The following is a 26,812-nucleotide window of genomic DNA, read 5'->3' as shown; positions in this document are numbered from 1 at the left end:
CAACACGATTAGAAACATAAAAGATACTGGTATACATCTTCTTGGTGGGGTTGGAGCCCTTGCAGAAGACAAATAGAAAAACGATCTCAGAAGTCAGAACCAACCAACCCAAAGTGTATCAGATTACATCTAACGGTCATAAATATCAGTCAAATTACAAACAGTTTTGCTATCTAATCTCCCTATAAATAAAACCCCCCCTGATAGATTGGCCAGCATCAATAATAGAGTTGCAGATCCCAAAGGATGATACAGACCTCTAACAGAAGAATTGGGTTTCACACCGGGAAGCATATGAAATTTGTGGGCGTTTTTTAAGGTTACCAGAAACAAAGTTCTCCATATTCAACAGATCTAAATTTAAGCAGGTTTCGGATCTTCATGAGGAACACAAGGCCACCATGATGTTGCCGCAGCCTCATCTTCAAGTGAAATGCCCTTAGCATACAACTGTTTCCTGATCTCATCACTCCTTGCAAAATCTTTGTCTTTCCTAGCCTTGGCTCTTTCCTCAATCATAAGCAGCACATCTTCCTCTTTCATGCCTGCTCTCGCAAGAGCCTTCTCCTTCAACTCCTCCAAAACCTGCAAGTTGAAAATTACAAATGTGGTAGGTACCAATTACGTTTCCAGGAGGAGACTAGAGTAACACGTGATAACACCAATAAAAACAGAAAAACCAAGATGTACAGAACTCCTCACCACTTCTTCCTTGGCTAGAGAACCCAAAAAGAACTAGCAAGGGTTCTATTGGAAGCAGATATTGAAATAGCCACATAGCTTTCTAGCCATGGAAGAGGGATCAGAAATCCCACAGAGTTCACAGTCTAAACACCATAGAGAATTTTTTTAAAATAAGTTGGGGAATGTCTTTTGGCAAATTGCAAGCGGAAATGATCAATAAAATGAAAAATTGATGGCATTAGCTTTTTAGCTGTAGGCTGCGTTTGATTGCAAAGGTAGGGTGGGGGAAGAAAAAAATGTGAGCCCCATGTGTAGTGGGGTGAGGGAGAAGGAAAGGAAAGGGTTTTGTGGAAAAGAGATAGTGGTGGGTCCCACTTTTTACTTTTTCAAACTTTACCACAAAATCCCACCAAATTTGTGGGGTTATAAAAAGCCTTGGGGTGGGAAAGTTGGGCTGCCACCCCACCAGACAAGTTTCCTTGATTCAAGGAAGCTTGTCTCTCACTTTTCCCACCCCCAAGCAACCAAACAATATACACTTTTAGGAAAAGTAAAAAAAGTTTGATTTTTTCAAGAATTTTCCCACCCCACCTTTATTCCAGCAAACAAACACAGCCTTAGTAAAAACATATATGATAGAACCATGTCAGTGGGTTTACCTGCTCAGGTACAAGTAGGTCCAATGTTGAGTCATACTTCATACCAGATCATCCCTAACTCAATTGATTTCCAAGATTACGGTTCTACTTTACAATGCATATCCACTATATCCCACTGATTGTTAATATGTTGGCCATTTAAGATTAGAAGTTTTTTCTAGAGCAGTGGCAAGTCATAAATGGTTCATTCAAGATCAATTTCAAATCATACTAAACAACATTATTACCTGAGAACAAGTCTTAGATGCCAACAATCCGAGATAACCTAAAATCTTCTTCACTTCTTTCTCCACTTCAATAAGAGATTGAATAGGTGATGGTTGTTTTTGCTGTTGTTTTTGTTTTTTCTGCCAAAGAAAATCAAGCAATTACAACCGCGTCTGAAGGTAGAACTTTTGAAGTTCCATGAGAACAGAAGATAAAACACAATGCCAGTTGAGAAGAATTATACGGGGCAAGAATGATACCTTGAGCAAGCCCAGAGAACTGTTAATGTATGTCAGGGAATCCTTCAGAGCTCCATTCAATATTTCAACCACGTGTAGGTCATCAGCCATTTTGGCCTCAAAATCATTGTGTAATGTGTCAATGCAGCCCTGTGCGGCAGGAGCTATGCGTGCTTTTTGGGCATTTTGTGCTGCAACATCTGTGAGATTCCCGTCTTGAAATGGAGACAAAGCCACTTCACAGTTATGCAAAGCCTAGTGTCATTAGGAAATACTTTGCTTCAGACAATTGTTCACAACTAAGGGTTTAGGTCAGGTAGTTGCATTATACTGATACTTTAAAAGACAAGTGCATATTACTAAATATTATACAAGAAGTGCACAATCTCATTTGCAGTTCATCAAGAAAGGGGGAGAGAGTTGTTACACGGAAAATGTACCCCATGTGTTTTTGTGCATGTAGTAGGGAAAGAGGGGATTTACAGTTGCATCACTAGGCAAACAGATAACACATGCCAGCTTAATTGGGAGCAGAAAAACACTATGATGAACAGCCTTTTTCTCATCATAGATATCCAATTCATCGTTTGCCAGTAAAACAGTTCAAGACCTGATATACCCACCCTAAACACCCTGTCCCCTGGGTCCAGGGTTAACCAAAATTTTCTTTTGACGATGAAGACATACAAAATGACAACACAACACCAACAAACCAGCCCATAGCATAGGGAACCCTCAAGGGATGGGGGCACAGATATGGTAATACTTTGACAAGCAAACCAGCAACCCTAAAAGCTTAGTAATGTAGTACTATATTTGATTGATCAAAACAGTAGCCAAATAGGACCTTTCCAGGGAATCAATTTCAGATTTGATAGACTTTAGATGAAATAGAATTCAGATGTGAAAGAGGGCTGAAACTAGAGTGGTATTATAAGGATAATAGCATGACAATATGGGTTGAATAGATCTTCAAAACAGGGGCAGAACTATGATGAAGAAATTGAAAGGACACTACGAGAGAATTGAGAATAACAATGCAACACCCGGGCTTCACAGCGCAAGGTGGATCGATTGAATCGAACATCAACCTACCTTGATCAAACACAAGGATTTTCCATAGAGAAGGAATGCTAACAAAGCAATTTGATTTCAATTCATGAGTTGTGTCTTCACCTCTTACATAAGTCTTTTTATATAGCATTCTAAAGAGACATAAACATTAATGGTAACATCCAACCACTAGCTAACACCACCTACCTATTAATAACTCAACTACTACTTAACTCTTGACAAAGGAAAATTCATTTGACAATGAGTTCTTTTATTTTCAAACCACAACTCATTTTATTGACTTTTCAAAAACTAGACTTGGGCTTAGGTCTAGACTATGAAGTTTAACATATGTGGGCTAACTCTAACCCACTAAAACAGTCTTAGCCCAATAAAGCCATGGGCTGATTTAGGTGATAGCTTTAGGCCTTTGATGGGCCTAACCCAATGGGCTTTTTCTTCCTTAAATATGTCTTTAATTCTGCATCACTTAGACCCTGGGATAATCAGTGAGCATATTCACAACATTTCAGCCCATAGAAACAAAGGGTTCGATCTGTGCGGAAGTCACAATTATTTAAGACCCTATCTTAAATATGAGTTATTCACAAGATTTGGGGTAATAGCGACAACAAGTTAATGCAATATCAGATTCGAGATTACAGATCTCGGGTGAAAGAAACTAACACTGTAAATCCCGTTTAAATTATAAAATCTAGTTTCAGAAGCAGCCAAGTATGGCTGAGTTTTTGTAATTCACGCTACCTTCTTAGTCAAGGATTGGGTTTAGGCCTTCCGTTTTAGGTTTTTTTTAGCCTATCTTTGAGTCTCCTATGCAAGCATGTAAGGGGCTATGGCCTTGAACACAAATTTGATTAGAGAGATTGAGAGAACAATATAGCATTGTGCTTTGCTTCATGAGGTAAAATGGTGGACATGCCATGGGGGAGAAACCAAAAATGCAAAGACTGGCTACAGGTGAGAGACCCAAGGCTAAGAGTGATACAATTACAAATGCCCAAATGGATCAATTGGGATTTAGAACACTTTACTTAGGTCCATGGATGGGTTACATGGACATTATGTTTCTTATTTTGGGGCTTATTGATGTAATGGACCCAATTTATAAGCCCACAAACATTAATTCACGGGATTAGGAGTAAAATTAAGTATTTGAGTCCATGATTGAATCAAATTGGGATATTTAATAGCTAGAAAGAATTCTGTTAGGATTTTATTTACCTTGTTTAGTCTTTTAGAGTGATTAGGCCTTTTCCAAGTCAAAATAGGAATATAATGCATCCCGCCATCCCCAATAAATGAAAGATGATTTAACTAGCTACTATTACTTTTTCTATAAGAGTCTTGGTGTTGCTAAGCAAAGATGCAAGGTTGCTTTCTATCCCAAGAGCTTCTTTCTATCATTCAAGCTGCAGTTCAAGTGGGTCTTTAACAACAAGAAGTTGAATTATCCCCAACCCCATTTCTTCTTCTTCTTCTTCTAATCATCTAGCCTAAACCTTATTTCCCTTTTCTTCTGTATTTCCATTTTCCAAACACCCTACCCATTAACCTATATCAATCTTTACAAACCATCTGAAGTGTCCTAGATTTCAGAGATCATCCTCATATATTATCACCCAAGTTCCTTCCCAGTTACAGCTCTATCCAGCCACTATTGTTGATCTTCTTGTGTACTCCAATCAACTACCCCAAAATCCTAAAACCCTAACTTTTGAATTGAAACTCTTGGAAGAGAGGCTTCTAGTGGATCATCTACCAATCTAGAGCTACATCAGCTGCCTTCACTCTTCTTCTCCAAAAATAACTATTGCTTCTGGTACTCCTTCACTTGCTACTCTAATTAGCAAATCATATGCAAGGCTTTTTTTAGGCACAGACTCTGAACGGAAGAATCCAGCCACTAGAACCTGGCCCATATTTTGACCTAACCTTCTACAATCCAAAAGAACAAGTCAAACCCATTTTTGCAAATATTCCAACATGTTGATACAATATGAAATCATACCTATCCACCATTTCTGCCTTGTTTTTAAGCTATAAGCCGAAATATTGATATCAATAAGATTTTTTCTCACCCTATTTTATTAAAAAAATATCAGATTCATATGTAGAATTGAATGCCGGTTCAAACCTACTTTGTCTCTTGATTAAACATCTGAAAATATGATGTTTTGCCCTATTCCTAGTCATACTACAATCACATTATATTTGCTTAATTATCCTTTGGGTTGATTTTGGATTCTCAGTGGCTGTCTAGCCATTGTTTGGTGGACCAAGACACCAAGTTGAGTTTGGTGGTAATGTGACCAATTGATGTTGTTTTATTTGATATCTTCTTATATGTGAAATTTATTCGTTCTGGAAAGATTTCATTTGGAATTATTTTGATTATGCCATTCAGTATTACATTATCAAGACAAAGGAGATGCACAGGTTTGGCGCTCTTCATCAAATCTCATTGATGCTTTCAATTGTCTAAACTTCAACCAGAAGTGGTTAAAAGCAGGATAGATGTCGTATACCATTTCAATGCATCCTGCATCGGAACAAAAGCCTTACTAATATCTTAAGTCTCAATTATCTATTATGCCCAAAGTGCCATTATCGAATTCACAGGGATCCTAACATGTGACATGTTTTTAGTGTCCAATTGATGATGACATATATACCCCACTGGCTTCTGATTGCCCTTCTGAATAGCAAGTTTACCTCCTGGTTGTCTTAAGCATGGGAAATAACAGGTCTGCGTCAGAAAATTCTTGGTTTTCCTGTGAAGCTTGCCTTTTTTGTTAAGGCCCCCAAGAAAAGAATGTTTTGAGATGCAGTGTGTAAGTAACCACAGCAATTTGATAATCATGCTGACCCAGTGTACAGGGTTGCCATTAAGTGACAAGAGTCAATGGTTCTCAGGTAGAGTTCAGAGAAATGTAAACTGACAAATGTAAAGAATCACTATACTTGTTTTTTAGTAAATCTATCCAGAACAAGATGCCCTCCTTGGCATTCTACTGGGATTTATATAATATAGCAAGTCCTTGTCTTCAGGGGTTCTTTAGGGATTTTGTATCCTTTTTATAGGCAAAACTCGGTTAAAAGGAACTGAAAACAACAAATGAGGAAAAAAGAGAAAGGGAAACAACAGAAATCGATAGAATCATTTATTCTTGAAAATACTTCACTCAGTGTCAGTGCTCTCACTTCATTCACTATATATAATGACATATGAAACATATTAGGGAAATAAAGAAATAAGAAAATACCTAAGCAACCCCTGACTTGAACCATGACAGTAAAACAATGAGTACCTAGTGAAAGAAAAGCTAAGTCTTGGAGTTAAGAAATGTTACTTACCCGATAGAGGGTGAGAACTTCAAACGATGCATTATCAAGTTGTGAAATCGAATAATTGATAGAAGACCGATAGTGCGTGCTCATTAAGAAATATCTCAAAGCCAACGGATGGTATTGTTTGACAACCTACGGGAGAACTCATATTTAGAATACATGCAGGCACCGAAAGTAGGAAAATATTTACCCCCAAAAAAAAAGAGAGAGATTCAAATTCCAAGGTAAACAATACAGGTACCTCACGAATTGTGAAAAAGTTCCCCAATGACTTGGACATTTTCTCATCGTTCTGATTCACAAAACCATTATGCACCCAGTATCCAACCTTGCTATCTGAGCAGGCGGCACAGCTTTGAGCAATCTCGTTTTCATGATGTGGAAATATTAAATCCATCCCACCGCCATGGATATCAAATGAGTAAGTAAGGTACTGTGCACTCATGGCACTGCATTCTATATGCCATCCTGGTCTTCCAAGGCCCCATGGACTATCCCAACTTGGCTCTCCAGGTTTTGCAGCCTACAAACATTGGAAAAGTAAGTTAAATCAATATCAACTGCTTATCAAAAGGAAAGGGCATGATCATAGAGCTAATTATATTCATTAAGTATGTCATAAGGTCGTTTCACCTTCCACAGTGCAAAGTCAGCAGGGTTTTGCTTTCTTGAATCAATAGCCACCCGTTCACCAGCTCGATTATCTTCTAGTTTCCGTCCAGACAACCGGCCATAATCAGGAAAATTATTAACTGAGAAGTACACATCTCCTCCATCAACAGTGTAGGCACAGCCATTATTAATAATCTGCCACAAACCACCATCAGAAATAAAAGAATGATGTACATAAGGAGTTAATTTTAAGAAAGCAAGATGAGTCTATGTTATCTTACAATATAACTTTGAGATATCTACCAACATGAGTTTTCCACTAGATCAAAAAGAAAAGAATGAGATTTAGACCCAGAATTCAAAATAGACAAAAAGTCTATTATGAATTTTGGGATCTTTTTTATTTTTAATTCTTTTAAACAAAAATAGGATTTCAAATGGATACCAAAGTGATGTATCCAGCCCCCAAGCAGTCCCAAAAGAGCCTAAAAGGGGCTCAAGCCCATTCGGAATAGTGCCCAAACAAAGGGGGGCCGAATCTGACCAAGGGGCAAAATGGTCATTTTCACCCCTTGGATTGAGTCTATTTAGTAGGGTTAAGTTCAGAATAATTTTTTATTCTTAATTCTGGTTTAATTTTCTAAATTGAAGTCTTGGTGGTTAAGTATTGTTTCCTTTTGGTTTTGAAGTCTCAGTTGGAAAGAGTCATAGAGTTGTATAGCTTAGGAAAGAATTGTTTCCTTTTTAAGAAATCCTACTTTTAAGGACACCTTAAATTAGGAATAATTATTTCCTTTTTCAGCCCTGGTTGTTTAGATCTTAAGTTATCTAATTAGCATTAAGTGACTAAAAGTATTAAAACTGTTGAGATCGCATAGTAATTAGATTCCTTTTTATGAGAGTTTCAAAGTCCAAGTTAAGTTGTGATGGGACCCCGGTCCCCGACAGTCAAGATATCCCAATATAAGTCAGAGTCCTTCATTTCAAGCTATAAATAGCATTTTTAGTGTAAGTTATTTTCAGTCTAGATCATTGAATGAAAATAGAGTTTGAGAATATTGGCTTGTGAAAGTCGTGGGATCCTTAAAGGACACCCTGCAGCTGGGTGTGCGCATTTTTTCTTCAACTCAAGGTCTTCTTGAACCCCCCCCCCCCCCCCCCCCCAAAAAAAAAAAAAAAAAAAAAAAAAAAAAAGAGAGAGAAAAAACTCAAGGTCTTCAATCACTAATTCAAGCATTCTACATAGAGCTTTCAGCTATTCTTTCAATTCACAAGTGTAACCCCAACCCCAGACTTCTTCCCTTCCTATCTGCAGCCATCCTAACCCCTCCCCCTTTAGTTTTTCTACAAATTCCAGCCCTTCCCTAAGCCCTAGAAGCCATCTTCCATTCATGGTTGGCAAGGCGGCAAGACAACCAAAGCGGTTGGGGCTCCGCCTAGGCGATTAGGTGACAAAACGGCGCCTAAGCAGCAATAAGGCAACCAAAGTAGTTGGGTCAAAATTTTCAATACAACTACTTTCTATAAGAAGCTAAACAAACATTCAATAATCACATTCATCCAAAAAAATAGATCTCATTACATCACTCTATAGAGAGGCCATCCTCAAATTTGGGTAGCAAATGTCTAGATAGTTGTAGGTCTACGTTGCCAGGTTGGATTTCTTGAGAAAGTCAATCTCAAGAAATGGGGGGTTTTATGATTTTGCGATGGATGAAGGGGCTGCCACTATGGAACAAGCATGAGCATTGGAGAGAGGCATCTGTCAATTAATCTTACAGAAAAGTTGATCTCAAGAAAAAGGGGTTTATTTTTGGATTTTTTTTTTTTTTTTTTTTTGCTATGAATTACAAAAACAACAGCCATAAATTCTTATACCAATTAATGGGATCAACTAAATTGGTTCATAGTTGCCCTCCAAGCAGCTCTTGTCAAAGTCACCCATTGAAGAACATTAGCACTAACTAACCATGGTCTTGAACAATATTACATGATCTCAAATTTGCCAAAAAGAGAGTGTTCCACAGGTGTGGAATCAAATAGTAATAATGAAGGGATATAATATTGGTTGAATAATCAATCAACTCAATTCAAATTAGAGAGAAATCACAAATCAGCAGTTTAACAAAACTCAGAACAGGTTGCAGCTAGTGGTAGAACAGAGAAAGGGAAAACAATTCAATCATAGGCTCACAGCAACATCTGAAGTCCAGGTCTCCCACCGAAGGCTTAAGGTATCAGTGGTATCGATATATCAGGTAGATTGTGTTGGCCCAATCAATACCATTTGGAGAGAGATCGGTACTCAACCAATACTGATATGCATTGAACGATTTGAAACAATAAATACCAATACTTTAAACCCTGCTCTCACCCACCATTTCATGTAGCTATCAGGCTACGAAACTCAGTTTCAATTTAATAATCAAACCATGTCCCTGCTTAAATCTTACATTATATTTATAGTCATCAAAACATGTTCCTAATTGAGCTACAGAAGCTCAATTCAAACTCAGATCATGATTAGGAATGTTGTAAAGTTAATACTGCCAAGTTGAAAACAGAACAAGAATTAGATAACTATCCTACTCCAGCCAGATGTGAAAATAAAGCTAATAAACTACCAACTAAGCCAATGCTAGACCACCGAGCTTGTGATTTGACCAGCAGAAATAAGCTCCATATTTGGACGTTTGTTCAGCTACCCTGCTTCTTGCAGCTATATGTTAGCCTAGTATATCTACCTACATGGCTACATCATTTGAGTTGTAACTGAAGTAGGGAACCAGACTTTAGATCCAACTCTAGTCATAAGCAAGTGAAAGAATCATGACAAAAAAGGAGACAAAGATACGAGTAAACTAATAAATCATATTTTGCTTTTAAACCTACTTGGGAACCTGAGGTCGTGCAAGTCGTTAAACAGAAGGATAAATCTATTTTCAGACAACCTATCAAACATATATGCCATTTTTGGGAATATTTTAGCTCCTCCAACCTGAATCATACTACTTTTCGATTAGAATTCCCAAAGGAGAACTCCATCACAGCCAGGCATCCTATTAATATGTTGTCAATAACTTTCTCAAAAATATTTTCTTTTAAATGGTATGAAACTGACATTTACCTCTCCAAAGTTGATACAAAAAGTTGCAGAGAGAATCCAAATAATTACTCAGAAAAAAGAAATGCAATATTGCCCTGCCAACAAGTCGTTTAAAACATCCCAAAGACGAACCATCATTTCGAGTTAGAGATGCTTTTTTATAATTAATTTCACTAAAAAATTGGAGGCGGCAAAAGATAGACCAAAGTGAGGATAAGGAGAGAAATTAAAATTAAAATTAAAAAGTTGCACGAGAATGACAGAATTTACAAAGCAAATGCAATGTTTTCAACAGCCATAAATTATATATATATATATATATATATATATATATATATATATATTATAATATTAGAAAATCATGATGTTGAAGTACAGATGTTCAACCAAGAATGAAGCTACAAGTTTTGGCATAGACTATTGAAGTATCAGATGTACAACAGTTTCCTCCAGAGCCATTTCAATAGACAAACGATATGAAATAAGAAGAGAAAAAACACCTGAGTTATCATTTCCTTAATCTGGTCCATATGTTCAGAAACACGTGGTTCATGCGTAGGACGTAAGCACCCTAAAGCATCCATGTCTTTGTGAAATTCCTCACAGAACTCGCCACTCAAACTTACTGGATCTTTACCCTGTTCATTTGCCCTACGAATTATCTGCAAATTGACCAAAGGTTAGCCAACCATCCAAGATATATAAAACAATCAACAACACCAGAACACATAAAATCAACCAAATGCAGATGAAGAATACTATGAATCATTATTAAGAAATATTTAGAAAAGACAAAAAAATGATCTATCCCAGACAGCATTTGTTATAAAGCAAAAATTAGCTTCAAAAGTTTTTAATGAACAGCAACTTGACGAACATCAGAAAAAAATCATATAGAAGAGCATCACATTCCCTTGTTCAGTGATACTCTACCTACAAAGACCTGTATCACTAAAAAGCTAGGGTAAATAGATGGGCATACCAAATATACAGAAGGCTGGATGCCCCATCATCCATCTCATGCTTTGCTCACGGCATTGCATAATAGCCAATATTGAAGAATTACTTAAATTGAAGGTTTTGCCATTCCAACAACCTTAGAAGGATTCTTAGACAAATGGGTAAAGGACACACCCAAATATACAGGAAGAATCCAAGTATTGTCAAATAATTGAGCTTTGTAGCATGCTTTTAATCAAATCCGGTAAGCAACAGTTCAGCAGACCAGGAGGGCTAAACAAGACCTCTGGGCAGTTGAAACACTAACCAGGTACAGAGTATGCTGTATCATATATTCAATGTAAAATACAAGGCCACAAAGCAACCGCTTCAACCATGTGATAAATTTATATTACTTAAAAGAACAGACAACCCTGTCTTAATCCAGGTCTATCATCGAATAAATTCACATAATATTTGTGACCATTTAACCCTTTCGCTGAACATTCCAATTTTTCTTATGAGAATATTATTAATCTGACTTACTATTACAACAGGTCCCATATGCTTAACACTTATGAAGCTCAGCAATGACCCACCGACATTAGCCATGTGGCTTTTCCAACCATCAAGTAGCTAGGATGCTGTCTGGATTAGCCACTTACTGAATTTCAAAGGCAAACTCAATACTATAAAACCCTCCCGTATTACCATTTCCATTCCATTTTACCCACACTCAATTTCAACCATTTTGCAATTTTTTTATATTTTCAACTATTTGGCAAAAAATCTTCAAAGCCTTCACTGTGCCATGTGGCCAAGGCCAACACCTAAGGATTTAAAACTTGGAATCAGTGCAATCGGCCAATGAGGATTAAATCCAGATTAGACCGGAATCGGTCAGAATAAACCCCAGAATCAAACCACACCCCCAAAAATAAAAAATTCTAGGGTTTTAGTGTGACTGGTCATGTTGAATCAATTGGAATTGGGTTGGGACCATAGTTGCCATACCGTCTAGGCAAGCAAGGCATATGAGGGTTAGATGGGGGCATGGATGAATCTAGGCAAAACCTTGAGAACGATTTTTCCACCACATCCTATTCCACTACAGATTGACCAATTCCACAACTCGATTGGAAACTTTTAAACCCTTGCAACAACACCATTTCAGTAGAACTTGGCAAGTGAGTTGGGCAATCAGAATTCCTGCCCAGAAAATTGAGGCCCCACAAAAACTGCATTATGCAGAAATTAGGCCCATCATTAGGCCTTCCTGGGTGGACCATAGAGGAAACTAGATAATGGCCACCAAAGGATCAGCATTAGGTTAGAAAACATCATGCAAATCCATAGTCACCGGCACTAGGAATCAAAACCAGCAACTGGGATTTAACTAGACAGAAACTACAAGTCTAATGCGGCAAGAATTTTCAGTCATGTAGGCTAACAGGATAACAAACCCTAAAAAGTTTGAACCAGATCCAACAGTCAGGCGTGAGTGAAGTAAGAGACAACAAGTACATAACTTGCTGAAACTGGAATTCAGAATGAGCAACATAGGAAACAACAAATTGTAAAAGAGGAAATGATATCAAAGTAGAAACTGGGAAATGCAACAGACCAGAAAGTGGACATAGAAAATATAAATCAAGAATTGCTATCTTGGGTAGGAATTGACAGGATAATTAGGTAACATTCCAACATTAAAGCATGGTAAGTATGGTATGAAACTAAAAAGAAATCCAATTGAAGTCAGCAGATAGAATAGTGAATAGAAGGTACAAAAATAAATGAAGAGAAAATTTTCTATACACAAGCTATAAAAAGGTATAGACCTAGCTTTACTAAACAAGAAAACTAAAGGAAGACATACTATGCCTCCCACCTTATTGTGGTGAAGGAATCCCACAAGCGTTTCTCATCGCATCCCACAGTATATAATGAATCACACAGAACCATGCTCTGTCCCTCACAACACTAACAAGCTTGAGGCTAAATTATTTCTCAATTTTCTTGACCGTATCTTATCTCCTGTTTATTTAGAAACTTCTAGGAAATAAGAAAATTCATTTTGAAACTAACCCCCACCACCCCACCCCACCCCCAAAAAAAAAGTGTAGACGGACTCCATGCAGCAATTTCCAAAAATAGACACTCTTCTAGAACTTAACAAGACAAGAAATAACACTAATCCCATATTAGACCTGAATCCTCAAAATTTGGGTTAATAGAATCGGCCCATTAGAATAGTAAACCCCTACAGCTCACAAAACCCACTGGACAATCAACATTAAACATATTGGTTTATCTTTGTCCAATCTAACCCAATCAATGTGCGGTTTACTGTGAGCCTTCTGATTCTTCCAAGCTGCATCACTGGTGACCAGAACTCCATATGCGTAGACATTTAATAATTTATACATATGCAGAATTGTCAGGCACAGTTTCAAATAACCATGACAAGTTACATTCAAAGAAACACAGTTGAAATCTTCCAATCCCCAAATTTAGTATGGTCTGATCAAACCAAGACTTGTGACCAGCTGTCTTTTACTAATGACTGGAATGCTGCAATTGTAAAACATTAGTTAGCAGCTTAGTTATAAATCTTGTATTGGTTATCATTATGGATTCACTACAAAAACTAAATTTTTGGATATTCTATTCTAGATTTTTCAATTGATAATGCCTCCCAAAGAAGGAACGGAGAAGAGAAGTATGAATGTCCCCCTTTCTAAAGGTGGGAAAAGCTGACCATAGATAAAATTTCTTCGAAGTTAAAAACAATCTGATTTCAAGCAAAACTCTTTTCAGTGCCTCTTGACGAATATAATAAAATAAATAGGAGTGCTAGACATTTCTACTCCATTGATTACTATTTTTTTCTCAACCAGATCACCATCTCAAATCTCCTTCATCCTACCCATCAGAAGTTACTCAACTGACCGACTGAGATGATTCCCATCAGGCAACAGATGGCAGAGAAAAGAATTCAGGGTGAAATTTATATGATGTTTTATTCCCATGTGCACAAGCAATGATTTAGCGGTAACCAATAAGGCCCTGTGGCACAACCGACCACCCAAAGGAAAAGCTCAAGGGCAGGTTTAAAAACAGTAACCATAAATGAATAACCCTCCTCCGAACCAGTGGAAGGAATCACTTTATAAATAAAACAATCGCTTGAATCATAGAACAGAGGGTACATTAGTCACTATTTTCTTTCCAAAGCATAGCTCTCCAAGCTGTTCCGGCCTAAAATGTGTTAAGTAACTACAGCAGTAAGTATCTACAGCAGGAAAAATGACTATCTTTTAACAATATACTCACTTTGTCATCAACATCTGTGAAGTTCCGCACATAATTGACCTCATATCCCCGATATTGAAGGTATCTGCCAATTCTCACAAAAGTAAAACCTGGTCAGTATCCAACATTAGGGCCAACTTGGGATGTTTGCATTAGATTTAGTTAATCTCAGTCCAACCAGGCAGCAAATTTATTGAAAGAAGGCAAGATTTGATAACCTCTCTCAATGATAATTAGACAGCAATATTTGGTTGTAGACTCAGACCTACCAAACTGGTGCCCCCTATTTGGTCATTTGAAAAAAGAGGGAGAGGGAAAAAAGATTGACTCGATGTACTAACAAAAGGCTCCACTAACTTTAGTTTGCTAAAATGGCACTTCCTCTCATTCACTTATCTTTCCCAATGAAATGGTTGGTTACAGGGATACTTGAAAAGACAAAAATAATTAGACATACAAATAAAAGAAAAGAGCACAACATGATTACCATCTAATCAATTCGATTCAAGGCAATACATGATATGAAAAATAACCCTGAATAAAGGATCAAGTATCAGATGCCAACAGCCTACTGCATATAGGCGATAATCCAATTACACAATCATCTTTCACCATTAATGACCCAAGAGCTCCAGGTCAGAAACTCACATGCAGATAAAAAAGTCACACAGATTAATTGCTCAATAAACAAAAAATCTTAGATATCCAGCAAACACTGGCAGGTCCTATAACAAAGGAGACGCATAAAGACTCCAAATTTCAGTAGCGGAGATTCAGTCCAAAATCACTTTTAAGCCCTTGTTTAAATTAGTTATAGAGAAACGACTTTGCCACCCTCTGCTGTGGACTACAGCCTTGTCTCCTTGAACTCCGAATGTTAAAAGCTCATCCAAACAAAAAAAAAAAAAACTTTTCTTTTCCAATTAAAAAGCTTTCCTTCGTAAACGAACAGAAAATTACCACAATAAATAAGTCATAGCAACATTGAAGAACGAAGATTATCAGAGAGCGTACCGAGCGAGAGAGAGAGAGAGAGAGAGAGAGAGAGAGAGAGAGAGAGATTTCACCTGTACAGAACATCGAAAGCGACATAAGCACGAGCGTGGCCAACATGGCTGTAATCGTAGGCGGTGACGCCACAAACGTACAAGCCCACCTTACCCGGTTCTTTGGGCTTGAAGATTTCCTTCTGTTTAGTCATAGTATTGTAGACCTGAAACTCCGGCTTCGCCATTACAACTTAGGGTTTCTGCAGCTTGAATACTAGCTCCGGAGAGACGAATTGGGTTCACAATGCGTTAGCGTATAATATATTTTCAAGTCTTTATACCCACGATACACAATGCATTAACAATTCAGATGGGAAATTTGTTATCTTTATGACGAACGAAGACCCAAGATAGTATAATTATGTGTAATAGGCACCTTCCGATCAAAACCGGTGTGGAAAGGCGTTAAGGTTAGCCAATCTTCTGACTGAGAACTTGAGATTCTAGGTAGTCACCGGTGAATGAAGAATTTTTCAGTCCTCCTTGAATTGAGACTTGAGACTTTAGATTTCAGATTTCGAGAAGACTTGTCTGAGAGCAAAAAGCAATCAATAGAAAAAAGAGAAGGAACGCAAATATTAGATTCTATGATGAGTGAGTGATCTGTTACGAACCTATCTGCTTTCCACGCCACTCCGGTCGGAAGATGAACACCGTAGAAAACTCTCTGTCATTCCATGTCCACTATGCTACCCTCACGGCTCACTGTTTCCTTACTGGGAAATATCCGAGCGGCGCTGGTAGGGGGGCCACGTCTTCTTCAATGATCCAACGGTTAAAAACGAGGGTATAACCTGTAAATTCACGTCTTGCCTGTTGAATAATGAAAACTTGAATTTTTTTTAATTTACAAATTAAACCCTTTTCCACCCAGGCGGGCTGGGCTGTTCACCCATCCTCCCATCCTCCAACACTCACAGTTGGCTGATCAGTAGTGGTGTAAACGGACCAGATTCGGATCGGATAGTGGTATATCCATATCTGCATCCTATCATATTTGGACGGATTGGAATAATATCCTATCCATTTTCGGACGGATTCTGTCGGATTCGGATGATAATCGGATAGTTATTTTCTTAAGTAGATTCTTCTAAACGGACATAAATATAGATTGAATACAAGTTTTCAACTACCTATTTACATATTTACCTTATGTCCTTATTATTTGTAAGGGTTAGGCTTGAAATTTAAGAATTTAATAACTTTGGTAGCTATTTTAGTAAAAAATCTAGAAAAATAGCCACATATCATAGGCAAAATTTATAAAAATAAGAATAATAAATCTAAATAAGTAACTTAATCGGATAATTTTATCGGACGGATGATATTTGGTAATAAAGGGGTATACCATATCCGCATCCTATTAATAATCGGACGGATTCGGATACCCCTAAACGGATGCGGATGCAAATTTGAAAGCGGATTTTGATTATCCATTTACACCCCTATGAGATCAGACCCGACTATGAGACTAAGGCATGGAAAGACGGACAGTTGGGTGGAGGGTCCTGCACTCCAATTTTTCACTCGCAGAACTTGTTTCATGATTTGGGTCCTTCCTCACCAATAATCTGAATAGACCTGCAAAATGTATGTCCATATGGGATGAAAACTGTTTCCAGGTTGCTCTGAACTCATCATCTAAAAAGTATATAACTAGGATAAACTATATTGCAGATTAAGGTATACCATCCCTCGCCTTGTCTCCTCCAAACCATTATCTATATTCACAAGCACTTGGGGTAACAGATTTCCCAATTATGTATCAAGAGAATATAGTTTCAGCAGTCAAAAGAAATTGCTAAGAATACTTGAAGCCTGATGGAAATGATCCAACGGAAGGCTGATCCAGTTTCTTGACCCTTGCTGGCCTCACCAGATCCATTGGCCTGGCAAGTCTCTCTTTATTGGCTCTAGAAGAGTTCCACCGACAACCAGATCCCAAACCAATTTCTTGCTCAGAGAATAGCTTCAAATCCACGTTCGTCCTTTATTGCCAATGCAAATGTAAATTCAGCTAGGAGCAGAACTGGGTGGACTTATTTCTTCAAAATGATAGGCATACAAGTTGGAAGAAGGGGGGGGGGGGGGGGGGGGAGGGGGAGGAAACAAAACCAAAAGTATATTAGTTCAGTCTGATATAACAAAGAAAATCCAGCTTCAATGGTTTTGCAAGATGGGCTTAACCTCTTTCTTCAGTTAGGCATCAAGAATGCCACTTGAATTGTAATCACTACAGGAGGTCTGTATGGGAGATCCATCGGTATGTTTCTCAAGGGGAAAAACTCAAAAGCCTGTTTTGGATAGCCCAAGCAAAGCAACCTACAAGCTGAAAGGGTCTCTGAGAGTTCGGTTTTGCAGAGTTATCTTGTTGATTGTTATGGATTCTAACTATGTCACCCTAGCAATATTTCTTGTTGATTGCTGTGGATAGTCAGAGGTGCACTAAGCTGGCCTAGATTCTTCGATTAAAAAGAGAACAAGAAGGTTAAAAAACAACCTACCTATTAGAGAAAACACCACTAAACGAATCATCACAAAATTCAACCCCCAAAACCAACGCTAGTCTTTTAAAACTTCCACTCAAGCTGGAGAACATACATCTAAGGCTTTAACTTGAAACAAAAAGAATAGTCAATGACTGTAGAACCAGCCTTAAACATAGAAGTTTATAGATGCCAGTGACAACATAGAGAGCTTTGTTCCGATTGCAACACCAGCACAAGCACACCAATCATGAGCAGGAAAAGTAATGAAAAATCTATTGTTGAATAAATTCAGACAGCAGAGAACAAATTAATCAGCTGAAAATACCAGTCACACACCAGAATATCATAACAACAATTACATTATAAGCCTTCTCAAAGTAGGCAAGTAGTAATAATCACAAAGATGACAACATAAGGTTGCTGTGAATGCAGAACACAGCAACCAGAAGAAATTCACAGCAACCACATGACAACATAAGGTCTGCCATGAATGCCAACCACATGAGCATATGACACAAACAAATAATAATAAACATTTACATGAGAAGACAGCACGATTAGATAATAAGACTATTCAAATATGAAATGAAAATAACCAACCTCACCTTTCATAGGTAGCACTACACCAGGACAAATTATACAGTATTATTCCAACTTAGCCTTTCAATTTTCATTCACTCTGATCTCTTTTGTTTCATCTATTTTGTCAAGATCCTCCTTTTCTTCCAAACAAAGGGAATCATATGGCATATGGTAGACTAGCAAAATATGATATATGAACTATGGTAGACTAGAACAGTCTACAAACCATATCACAGACCAGCAACAGCGCAATAACATCAAAACAAGCCTTGTTCCAACTAAATGGCTCAGCTACATGAATTCTTGCCTGCCAATCAGCTCTATTTGAGGCAAAATACAAGGTTCAAGCTATTGCATATCCTTTCTCATCACTTCTCCTAAGGTTATCTTAGGTCTGCCCCTAATTCTTCTAATTCCTTCAATTTGGATTAAATCACTTCTCCATACAGTGGTCTTTAAGGGCCTTTGTTGAGCGCGAACATGCCACCTCAATCAATCTTCTCGTAACTTATCAGTTATTGGAGTTAATCACAAACAGCTCTAATATGATTATTCCTTACTTTATCGTTCATAGTTTTGCCTTCATCCATCTTAGCATCTTCATTTCTGCTATACTAAATTAATCTATATGATGTTTCTTAACAGCCCAACATTCAGCACAATACATCATAACTGGTCGTACAATAGACCAGCAACCAATCCACGAAAAAGTTAGAGCCAATATTTATCAGGCAACCAGTGGTGCTCATACAGAGATATAACCAATCTATAATTACAGAAAAGGACACTCAGATGGGGGAACTTCATGTCAGTTTTGACCGCAGAAACCAGCAGTGATTTCTGATCTGTTAGGCTCCAATGAAGAACAATGGAATGGCCCTTAACATCTCAGTGAAATCACCAAGCAAAATAATATGCACAGTATGTAAGATTGATAACAGTATAAAGCGGACACCACCAATAAAACCAGCAGAAATATTGCTGCAGTAGAAAAACAACTTCAATGATGCTCAACTTTGGGTTAAATATAGAATCCCATAAGTATATGAGAACGAGTCTGGATCATCTCCCCTGTCAGGGAGCACTTTGTGCTGCCTGGACACTTCTCAGCCACAAACTTGGGTGGGGCCCACAAGCAAACAAATTAAGAGGGGCGGGACCCACAGCAATACCCTGTGGCCCCCCGTATTCTGTGCCGGAAAGCATCCAGGGAGGACTTGTCGCAGATCTGGACTCTGAGAACTCTCCAAACCACTGAAACTTATAATGATCCAATGGCAGATCAAGAGGCAAGATATAAAAACCCAGAATTATACACCTCTCACCACAGAAAATGAGAAGCCTGGATCAGCCCCAAATAACGGTTAAAGGACCTTACAGGGAGAGCCAATGCCCCGAAACATTAAGAGTACATCTTGGTTGCTACAGGCAAAAACTTTGAAACACACATTTGCCAGGTTCAAACTAGACTAGAAAATTACAAAATTAAAGATCACTGAGCTGCAAGTGAAGACCATTCAGGAATATAAATCTGAAGGTAATATGTTCCGATGTTAATAGATGCAGAAAATTGCAGATTAGTAGTACTGCTAGTGGAGAGTCATTGGTGGGTGGAATCTGCTGCTGAAGTGCTACAGATCTATATTGTGGAGGATTCATGGAAAATGCAATCAGTAAATGAATGACACCAGCAATACTCCATCAACAAATTGAATGAGCTATACATGCCAAATTATAATACGGAAATTGCCATAAATACAGATTTTATTGAAGTCCTCATTGATGCCATTAACATACTAATATAGGAATAAAATATGCAGGTAATCTGTTCCAGATTCATGATGTTGATAGATGCAGTAGATGCAGATGTTCTTATTTGGCATGAATTGAAAAGTGTGGACTAGGTATGCTGCTAGTGGAGAACCACTGCTGGGTGAATCTGTTGCTGAGATTTTATATGGCAAAGGATCCATGAAAGATGCAACCAGCATGTGAATGAAACCAGCAGTACTCCACAAAAAGATGAATGACCTATACATGCCATTATAATACTGAAATTGCCTTACACAGGGATTTTCTTTCCAAGTCCTTGGTATAGAAAGATTGATGAGATTGAAGAGAAGATAATACTGCTACAACCAATTGAAATCTCAAAACTCTGCACTCTACTTTTTCCTGTTGTGACCAACAGTTTTACCACAGAACAGAGCAGAACAAAGAAGTCTGGCACAAGAGACCAAGAAGCAACCTGTAGTCAAAAGCAAAAACCATATTTTACTCAGAGCAAACTCAAAACTAATGTACTTCCATATGTAGCATGAAAGGAGGGATCTCCTACCTGCCTCACTTTTGGTCAATTTCTCTGCACTTGAAATTACAGAATTCAGACTCTAGTTGAATGAGATATTCATAAGCTGGAAGGACCTTAAGCATTTTGGTCCCTATATAGCATGAACTTCTGCAATCATCTCCTCAGTTACAGTGTAATTCCAAAATTCATTGTGGCCTACGGGTTTATCTACATAGCCAACAGCCCCACGAAGAAGGTCATGGAAAATGGTAATTGTAGGAGGGAAAGTGTCTCTCACTTTCTTAAACAATTAACAGGCAATTGTATCAAGTCGGGTTGTTTCTCCTTTTAGTAGCACAATTTTTCTGTCTGCATGTTTCCGTGTCATTCAATTTACAATGATTTGGCCCCAAAGAAAAATATTACAACGTGGTCATTGAATTCATAATGATGGTTCCAATCTTACAAATAGTTCTACTCACACAAGGTTCTATAGAGAATCAGTTACTGCTGTTACCTATAGACATGGCAAAATTTGGCTTAACATCACAAAAGTTCTCTGCTCAATAACTATGGACATGCACACCAAAATTAGTTTCAGAACAAGATTTCAACAAAGGATTGAATCTTCAGATAAATACTTTATGGTTGAAAAATCCCAAAGCATTATAGTACAAGAATACCAGTTCATGAATAAATCATAAGAGCTCGAGGCATACAGACACGAGAAACAGAAACAACAGAGGAGGTAACATTATGACTTTCATGGTCAAATAAATAAAAGGACCTCATGAATAAAGTAGTGAGACAGAATCTAATGTATCTGAAACTATTGTCCTGGCAAACTGAATGAGGGTCTCTAATCCAGCTGTGGTTGATTTATGCGACTAGTTTCACTGGATACCTATCAATGCAATCTTCCCATGGGCTCTTGGGGGATGGCTTGACACTGCGGAGTGCTTCCCATACTGCACTGTTACACTTAAAACCACTCCCAAAAGCAATCTGCCAGACACGTTGACCCTTTCGCATCCTCCCCTTGGCTTCAATATAGGCCAACTCATACCATATCGAGCTGGAGGAAGTGTTTCCAAATCGGTGGAGAGCCATCCGAGAAGCCTCAACATGTATGGGCAGCAGCTGCAAATTCTTCTCCAGCTCATCAATCACAGCCCTTCCACCAGCATGTATGCAGAAATGATGGAAAGCAAGCTTAAAGTCAGGGATGTAAGGTTTGACTTTGGCATTGAACAGTTTCTTGGCAACCAGAGTGGCGAAGAACAGAAGCTGCTCACTAATTGGGAGGACGAGCGGGCCCAAGGTGGTGATGTTAGTCTTAAGGGCCCCTCCAGCGATGGCCATTAGATCCTTGGACAGAGAAACCCCAACTTTACCTCCATCATCTTGCTCCTGATAAACACATCGAAATGCCTTGTCATCAGCCCCTTTGTGGGTTCGAACAACATGGACAAGCTTGTATTTTGCCCTTCTCCTATCGCGGGCCTTGTTGGAGAGCAGAACAGCGGAACCACCAACGCGGAACAAGCAATTGGGTATCAACATCGATTTCTTGTTTCCGAAGTACCAGTTCTGGGTTATGTTTTCTGTGCTGACGACGACCGCGTAAGTGTTACGATGCACTTGGAGCATATCTTTAGCAAGGTCAACGGCAATGACTCCAGCACTACAACCCATCCCACCCAAATTAAAGCTCCGGATATTCCCCCTCAATTTATACTTGTTGACGATCATGGCGGAAAGCGAAGGCGTCGGATTGAAAAGGCTACAATTCACAACCAAAATCCCAATATCCTTGGGTTTAATAGAGGTATTGAGAAAGAGATTGTCGATAGCACCAAACATGACTTGCTCCGCCTCTTCACGAGCAGCAGCCATGGAGGGTTGAGGAGGGAGGTAATGCATAGCTTCTGGAACATAGGTCTCTTCGCCTAGGCCGGAACGTTCAAGGATCTTCCGCTGGAACTCGAGGGACGACTCGTCGAAGTCCCCGGCAAGTCTAGAGTGCTCCATAAATCGGTGGAATGGAGCCTGGAGCCGAGAAGGAGGCAGGTAGCAAGAGTAATCCACGAGGTAGACAGGGCGAGGGCGAGTCATGATGTAAACAGTAGTGCCAGAAACAAGGAAGGCAGAGCAGATGATGACGCTGACAAGGTTGTACTGAAGGTGGAGCCAGAGTTGACGAACATCTTCAGGGTTCATCTGAGCGGCCTCGATCGCGATCACGACCATGAGAGGGATAAGACATAAGGTTAACAGATGAGTGATCAAGTAATGATAACCCAACTTGACATACTTCAGATTCACACTCTGCAAGAAATCCGGCAACCTCCGACTAGGCTGGATCTGAACTCCGGTGGAGGCGCCACCACTAACTCCTGCTGCAGCAGCAGCAGCAGCTGCAGAAGAACCGTTGCTCTGTTCATCTTGAGCTGCTCCGCCGCCGCCTCCTCCTCCTCCTCCTCCCATGGTCTCCCAAGCCTAACACGACGACACACTGGCAGACAAGATTGTATGAATCTCAGAGACCCGCAAAATCCTGTCAGAAGTGGGAGTGGAATTGGTTTTATATATCAATTGGAGTATTCTAAAGGAAAGAAACAAAAAAACTTAGCTAAGCAACTCATTTTACTAATTCAAACTTCAAATACGACCGAATTCAAAAATTACAGAAATACAGAAATCCAGTAAAAACTAGAGAGAGAGAGGGAGAAGCTTGAAGAACTGAGACATGGACAGAATCGAATAGATTGTACTGAGAAGGGGTTTGTCTCTGTGATCTGGTCAGTGAAGAAACCTTGTAAAGTTGAAGAGACGTTCCCTCTGGTGTCTGAGAAAGAAAGACGACTCAATCGATCCTGTTATCTCCGCAATGGTAGGGTATAAATGACTTTCGATGGATTGGGAGTTGTTTTTTTCGTAAATGATTTTCGATTGATTGGGAGTTGAGATCACAATAAAGGAGGTCTCCATAAATTATTACCTACACATTGAATTGTTTAATATCTACTTCTATCTGTAACTCGTGAGGCTGACTGGGTCTGGGTGAGATAAAATTATTTTCAACGAAAATAAATAAATGAAAAGAGAGACAGAGAGTGAGAGAAAACCATTGGAAATTCCTTTCTTCTACGACGAACCAAACGCAACCAGTTCTGTTACAAAAGGCAACCTGGGGCTCAATTTGTCATTTCACTTCCATGGGGGCAAGACGATACATGGTAGATGGGGGTGAAAGCATTAATTAGGTCAACGTTTGGAGAGTGCGAATAGCTGCGAGAAGGATAGGGGTTGGACTCACCGGAGAGTTCCATAAGGTTGTCAATATCACATTGCACTGCTGGCACAGTCGTGGTCACTTGGCTTTGTCAGACGGCCCAAAGCCTGTGTTTGGATGTGAGGAATCAAGTACTTCACGACTTTGGGTTACGAATATTCCCGGTCGGCTTATTTTTAATACAAAGATTGCAAACTAGAGTTCGGGTTGGACCAAAGAACCAACCCGACCGGGGCAGCCTAGTAGTTGCCAGTAGAACGGTAGGTAGGACCGTAGGACCCAGAGTAACAAAGCTAGTCATGATACGGTAAATCATCTTAGGATTAATCACAAAGTTAATCATAAGAGTCAATGACAATAAGAATATACTCAATAATGGTATCAAGATCCTTTGACCATGCAATAAAAAAAATCCAAACTGGTCTGCTCGATTTTGGTCTGGTCCTTAGACCGGACCAGTTTGTCCGTCTGATTCGTGTAATTCTAACTCGGACGAATCGGCAAAGCAACTGAAAATGTGATGATGACGATTCATAATTACTTGTACGTGACTACGTTTCACTTTCGCACGTGCGAGAGGGTGTACTGAGCGGGGTGGCATATGCGTGACGTCATGCTTAGTGGATTTCAATAGTGCACGTGCGGATTATGGTAGGTCGTGCCCTGGGTGTACTATTTTTTTGGGAAACCAGATAGGAAACGGTCAAACCGGTCTATGGTGTAAAAGTCGAGACCTCGGTTGGACCGTTTGGGTCGTCAGGGTTCTGTCATTTTCCATGGAATCTCGAGGAGCCTACTACTCTATTCGAGCTGGAATGGGGAAATGGGCCTATAATGGGCCCCAGTGGGCCTTGAGAAAGCGAGAATATCTTTTTACTTAACTTCCCTTCCCATTTTGGGGAGAGTGCGTAGTGTACAGGTGTGGGGATTTCAGAGTCGTGTACGAAAAGCCCTCAGAAGGGCAAAGTGGACCAGTCAAATTAAGAAGAAGATCAGATTGAAGATTTATATCTCATTGGTGTGCCCATGACCTTCATGTGGGTTTTTCCACTTTTTTCCTTCTAAACCCGAATTTGATCGGATCACATCTCCTTCTATAACTGTTGAGTTTCTTGATGCTTACGATACATCTGGTTTTAATTCTTGAACCGGTCCGGACCAAAATGATCGAATCGACCATGGTCCGACTCAATTAACTGTTATTATTTTTTCCCCATCAGCAATCATCCTAGCTTCAGACTCTACAAAAAAATATATATATTTAAAAGAAAAATATAAAAAATGTTGAATTTTATGAACATCAATATGTAGTTTTAATATTAGGTAGAAGTCATTTCAACATAAATGAACAAAAACATCAATATCTAGGTTATGCATATTTGATTCCTGAAAGGTACATAGTGAAAGGGAATACCATTATAAATATAATATGGCAATTAAAAATGTATCTACGTAACTCCAAGGGAATACCATTATATATAATATGGCAATTAGAAATGTATCTACGTAACTCTTGAATTCTATACTAAAAGAAGGTAAATGTCACTTTTGAACGGATCTTTAACTTAATAGATTTATGGGATAGTTACTCTGAATCCAAATCATCACCTTCGTCGGGGAGCACAGAGTTTTTGTGGTGCTCCCCGACGGTTTTACCACCACAAAATCAGCCCGACGGTTTTACCACCACAAAATCAGTGGGTCCCACAACTAAAAAATATTAAAAAAAAAAAAAAACTCCCATCATCCACCCTGGGCTCTGTATTTCGGGGTCGCAAATCTGGACTCAATTACTCTTGCCCCCTTATAATTTGATTTTATTACTATTTTATTCTCTGTACTTTTTAAAATTGTTAATCTAACTTTTAACTTTGTCTAAAATTATTAATGCTCCCTATTGTTAAGTCCATTAGTTTACTGATGATGTGATATCTATATATTTTTTTCAAAACCCAAAAAATATTCCTACATTTATCTCTTTACTTATTTACTCTTTTGTTAAGTTATAAATACTATCTTTAATGCCAATGATGGGTTAGTAAAGCGGTTAAAAGTCCAACCTCCCTAGGGGAGGGCTTGGGCTCGCACCCATTCGGCGGCATTAATTATATAAAAAGCTCCCTTGAGGATGTAGTCGTGGTGTGCGTAAGCTGGCCCAAATGAACCTCATATCCAAAAAAAAAGTACATATATATATATATACTACCTTTAATTAACTATGGGAAAAAATTAAGTTTTATTTTCTAAAAAAGAAACCACCGAATAAACGAAAGATTTGATTTTTGTTCACTAAAATGAAATCTCCAAATAAAGAAAATATATGATTAAATAAAACTTAAAATAGAAACTAAAATATTATTAAATATCAAATGTAATTTGAAGTTGGAAATTGAAAATCATCTAATATATGATTATACATGTTACCAAATTTTTTTCATCAATTAGCATTTTATATGCCTAATTTGTTGATAAAACTTCCACCATTGTGATTATGAAAATTTTAAGTAGAACATGAAAATTTCAACAACCATAAGTGTGAGGTCCCACAAAAACCATATTGATTTTAAATATATAATTGACATTCAATATAGTTTTGTAAATGGGGATAATGTCATATTTTTAACTTCTTAATTTTAATAAAGGCTTTAAAAAAAATTTATGAAAGGCAAAATAGACATTACATATTTGATATTAACAACCACTTAACACCATTAAAAGTGACCCGGGCATCTATAATTACATAAAAAAGATGTTTGATTAGTAATAAAACTAAAGTAGAATGGGGCAATAGTAATTATTCCTAGATTTATTATATAAAATTTACATTGCACAAATGAATTTTTATTTATTAATTGCTATTTACTATGACTTAGACAAGTTAACCAACGATCATTTATAACTTTCATTTTCATCTAATGATAACCTTT

At 38.3% G+C, this 26,812-nt stretch overlaps 2 protein-coding genes across 3 annotated transcripts; both read right to left on the bottom strand.

The window, feature by feature from the left end:
• On the bottom strand, nucleotides 1-15,950 carry LOC149024615 (cysteine--tRNA ligase 2, cytoplasmic-like). Of its 2 annotated transcripts, XM_089144835.1 has the most exons (10): nucleotides 15,844-15,950; nucleotides 15,248-15,760; nucleotides 14,202-14,265; nucleotides 10,430-10,591; nucleotides 6,845-7,018; nucleotides 6,453-6,734; nucleotides 6,218-6,343; nucleotides 1,811-2,044; nucleotides 1,571-1,690; nucleotides 1-585 (listed from the first exon to the last, which is right to left on the bottom strand). In XM_089144835.1, exons 2-10 carry the CDS (start codon nucleotides 15,412-15,414, stop codon nucleotides 361-363), a joined length of 1,554 nt encoding a protein of 517 aa, XP_089000961.1. In that variant the 5' UTR covers nucleotides 15,415-15,760; nucleotides 15,844-15,950; the 3' UTR covers nucleotides 1-360. The 2 variants fall into 2 exon arrangements, with proteins under 2 accessions (XP_089000961.1, XP_089000962.1); XM_089144836.1 differs by lacking the exon at nucleotides 15,844-15,950 and having other exon boundaries at nucleotides 15,248-15,837.
• Nucleotides 15,951-20,583: 4,633 nt separating this feature from the next.
• LOC149024614 (3-ketoacyl-CoA synthase 4) lies at nucleotides 20,584-23,543 on the bottom strand. The gene has a single exon (XM_089144833.1). It carries the CDS (start codon nucleotides 23,075-23,077, stop codon nucleotides 21,470-21,472), a length of 1,608 nt encoding a protein of 535 aa, XP_089000959.1. The 5' UTR covers nucleotides 23,078-23,543; the 3' UTR covers nucleotides 20,584-21,469.
• Between the last annotated feature and the right edge of the window lie 3,269 nt (nucleotides 23,544-26,812).

The sequence above is a fragment of the Hakea prostrata genome, chromosome 2, assembly GCF_041222555.1.
Source record: "Hakea prostrata isolate BN-2017 chromosome 2, UWA_Hpros_2, whole genome shotgun sequence".
Classification (NCBI taxonomy): Eukaryota; Viridiplantae; Streptophyta; class Magnoliopsida; order Proteales; family Proteaceae; genus Hakea; species Hakea prostrata.
Note: the sequence above shows the minus strand (reverse complement) of the source record. Positions and strands in the feature narration are given on the sequence as shown.

Coding starts and splice junctions, on each gene's coding strand:
- LOC149024614 (XM_089144833.1), bottom strand. CDS start 23,077: ATGGGAGGAGGAGGAGGAGGAGGCGGCGGCGGAGCAGCTCAAGATGAA.
- LOC149024615 (XM_089144835.1), bottom strand. CDS start 15,414: ATGGCGAAGCCGGAGTTTCAGGTCTACAATACTATGACTAAACAGAAG. Junction 2,045..6,217: donor AAGTTCTCACCCTCTATCGG/GTAAGTAACATT, acceptor TAATGACACTAG/GCTTTGCATAACTGTGAAGT. Junction 1,691..1,810: donor GTTCTCTGGGCTTGCTCAAG/GTATCATTCTTG, acceptor TTTCTTTGGCAG/AAAAAACAAAAACAACAGCA.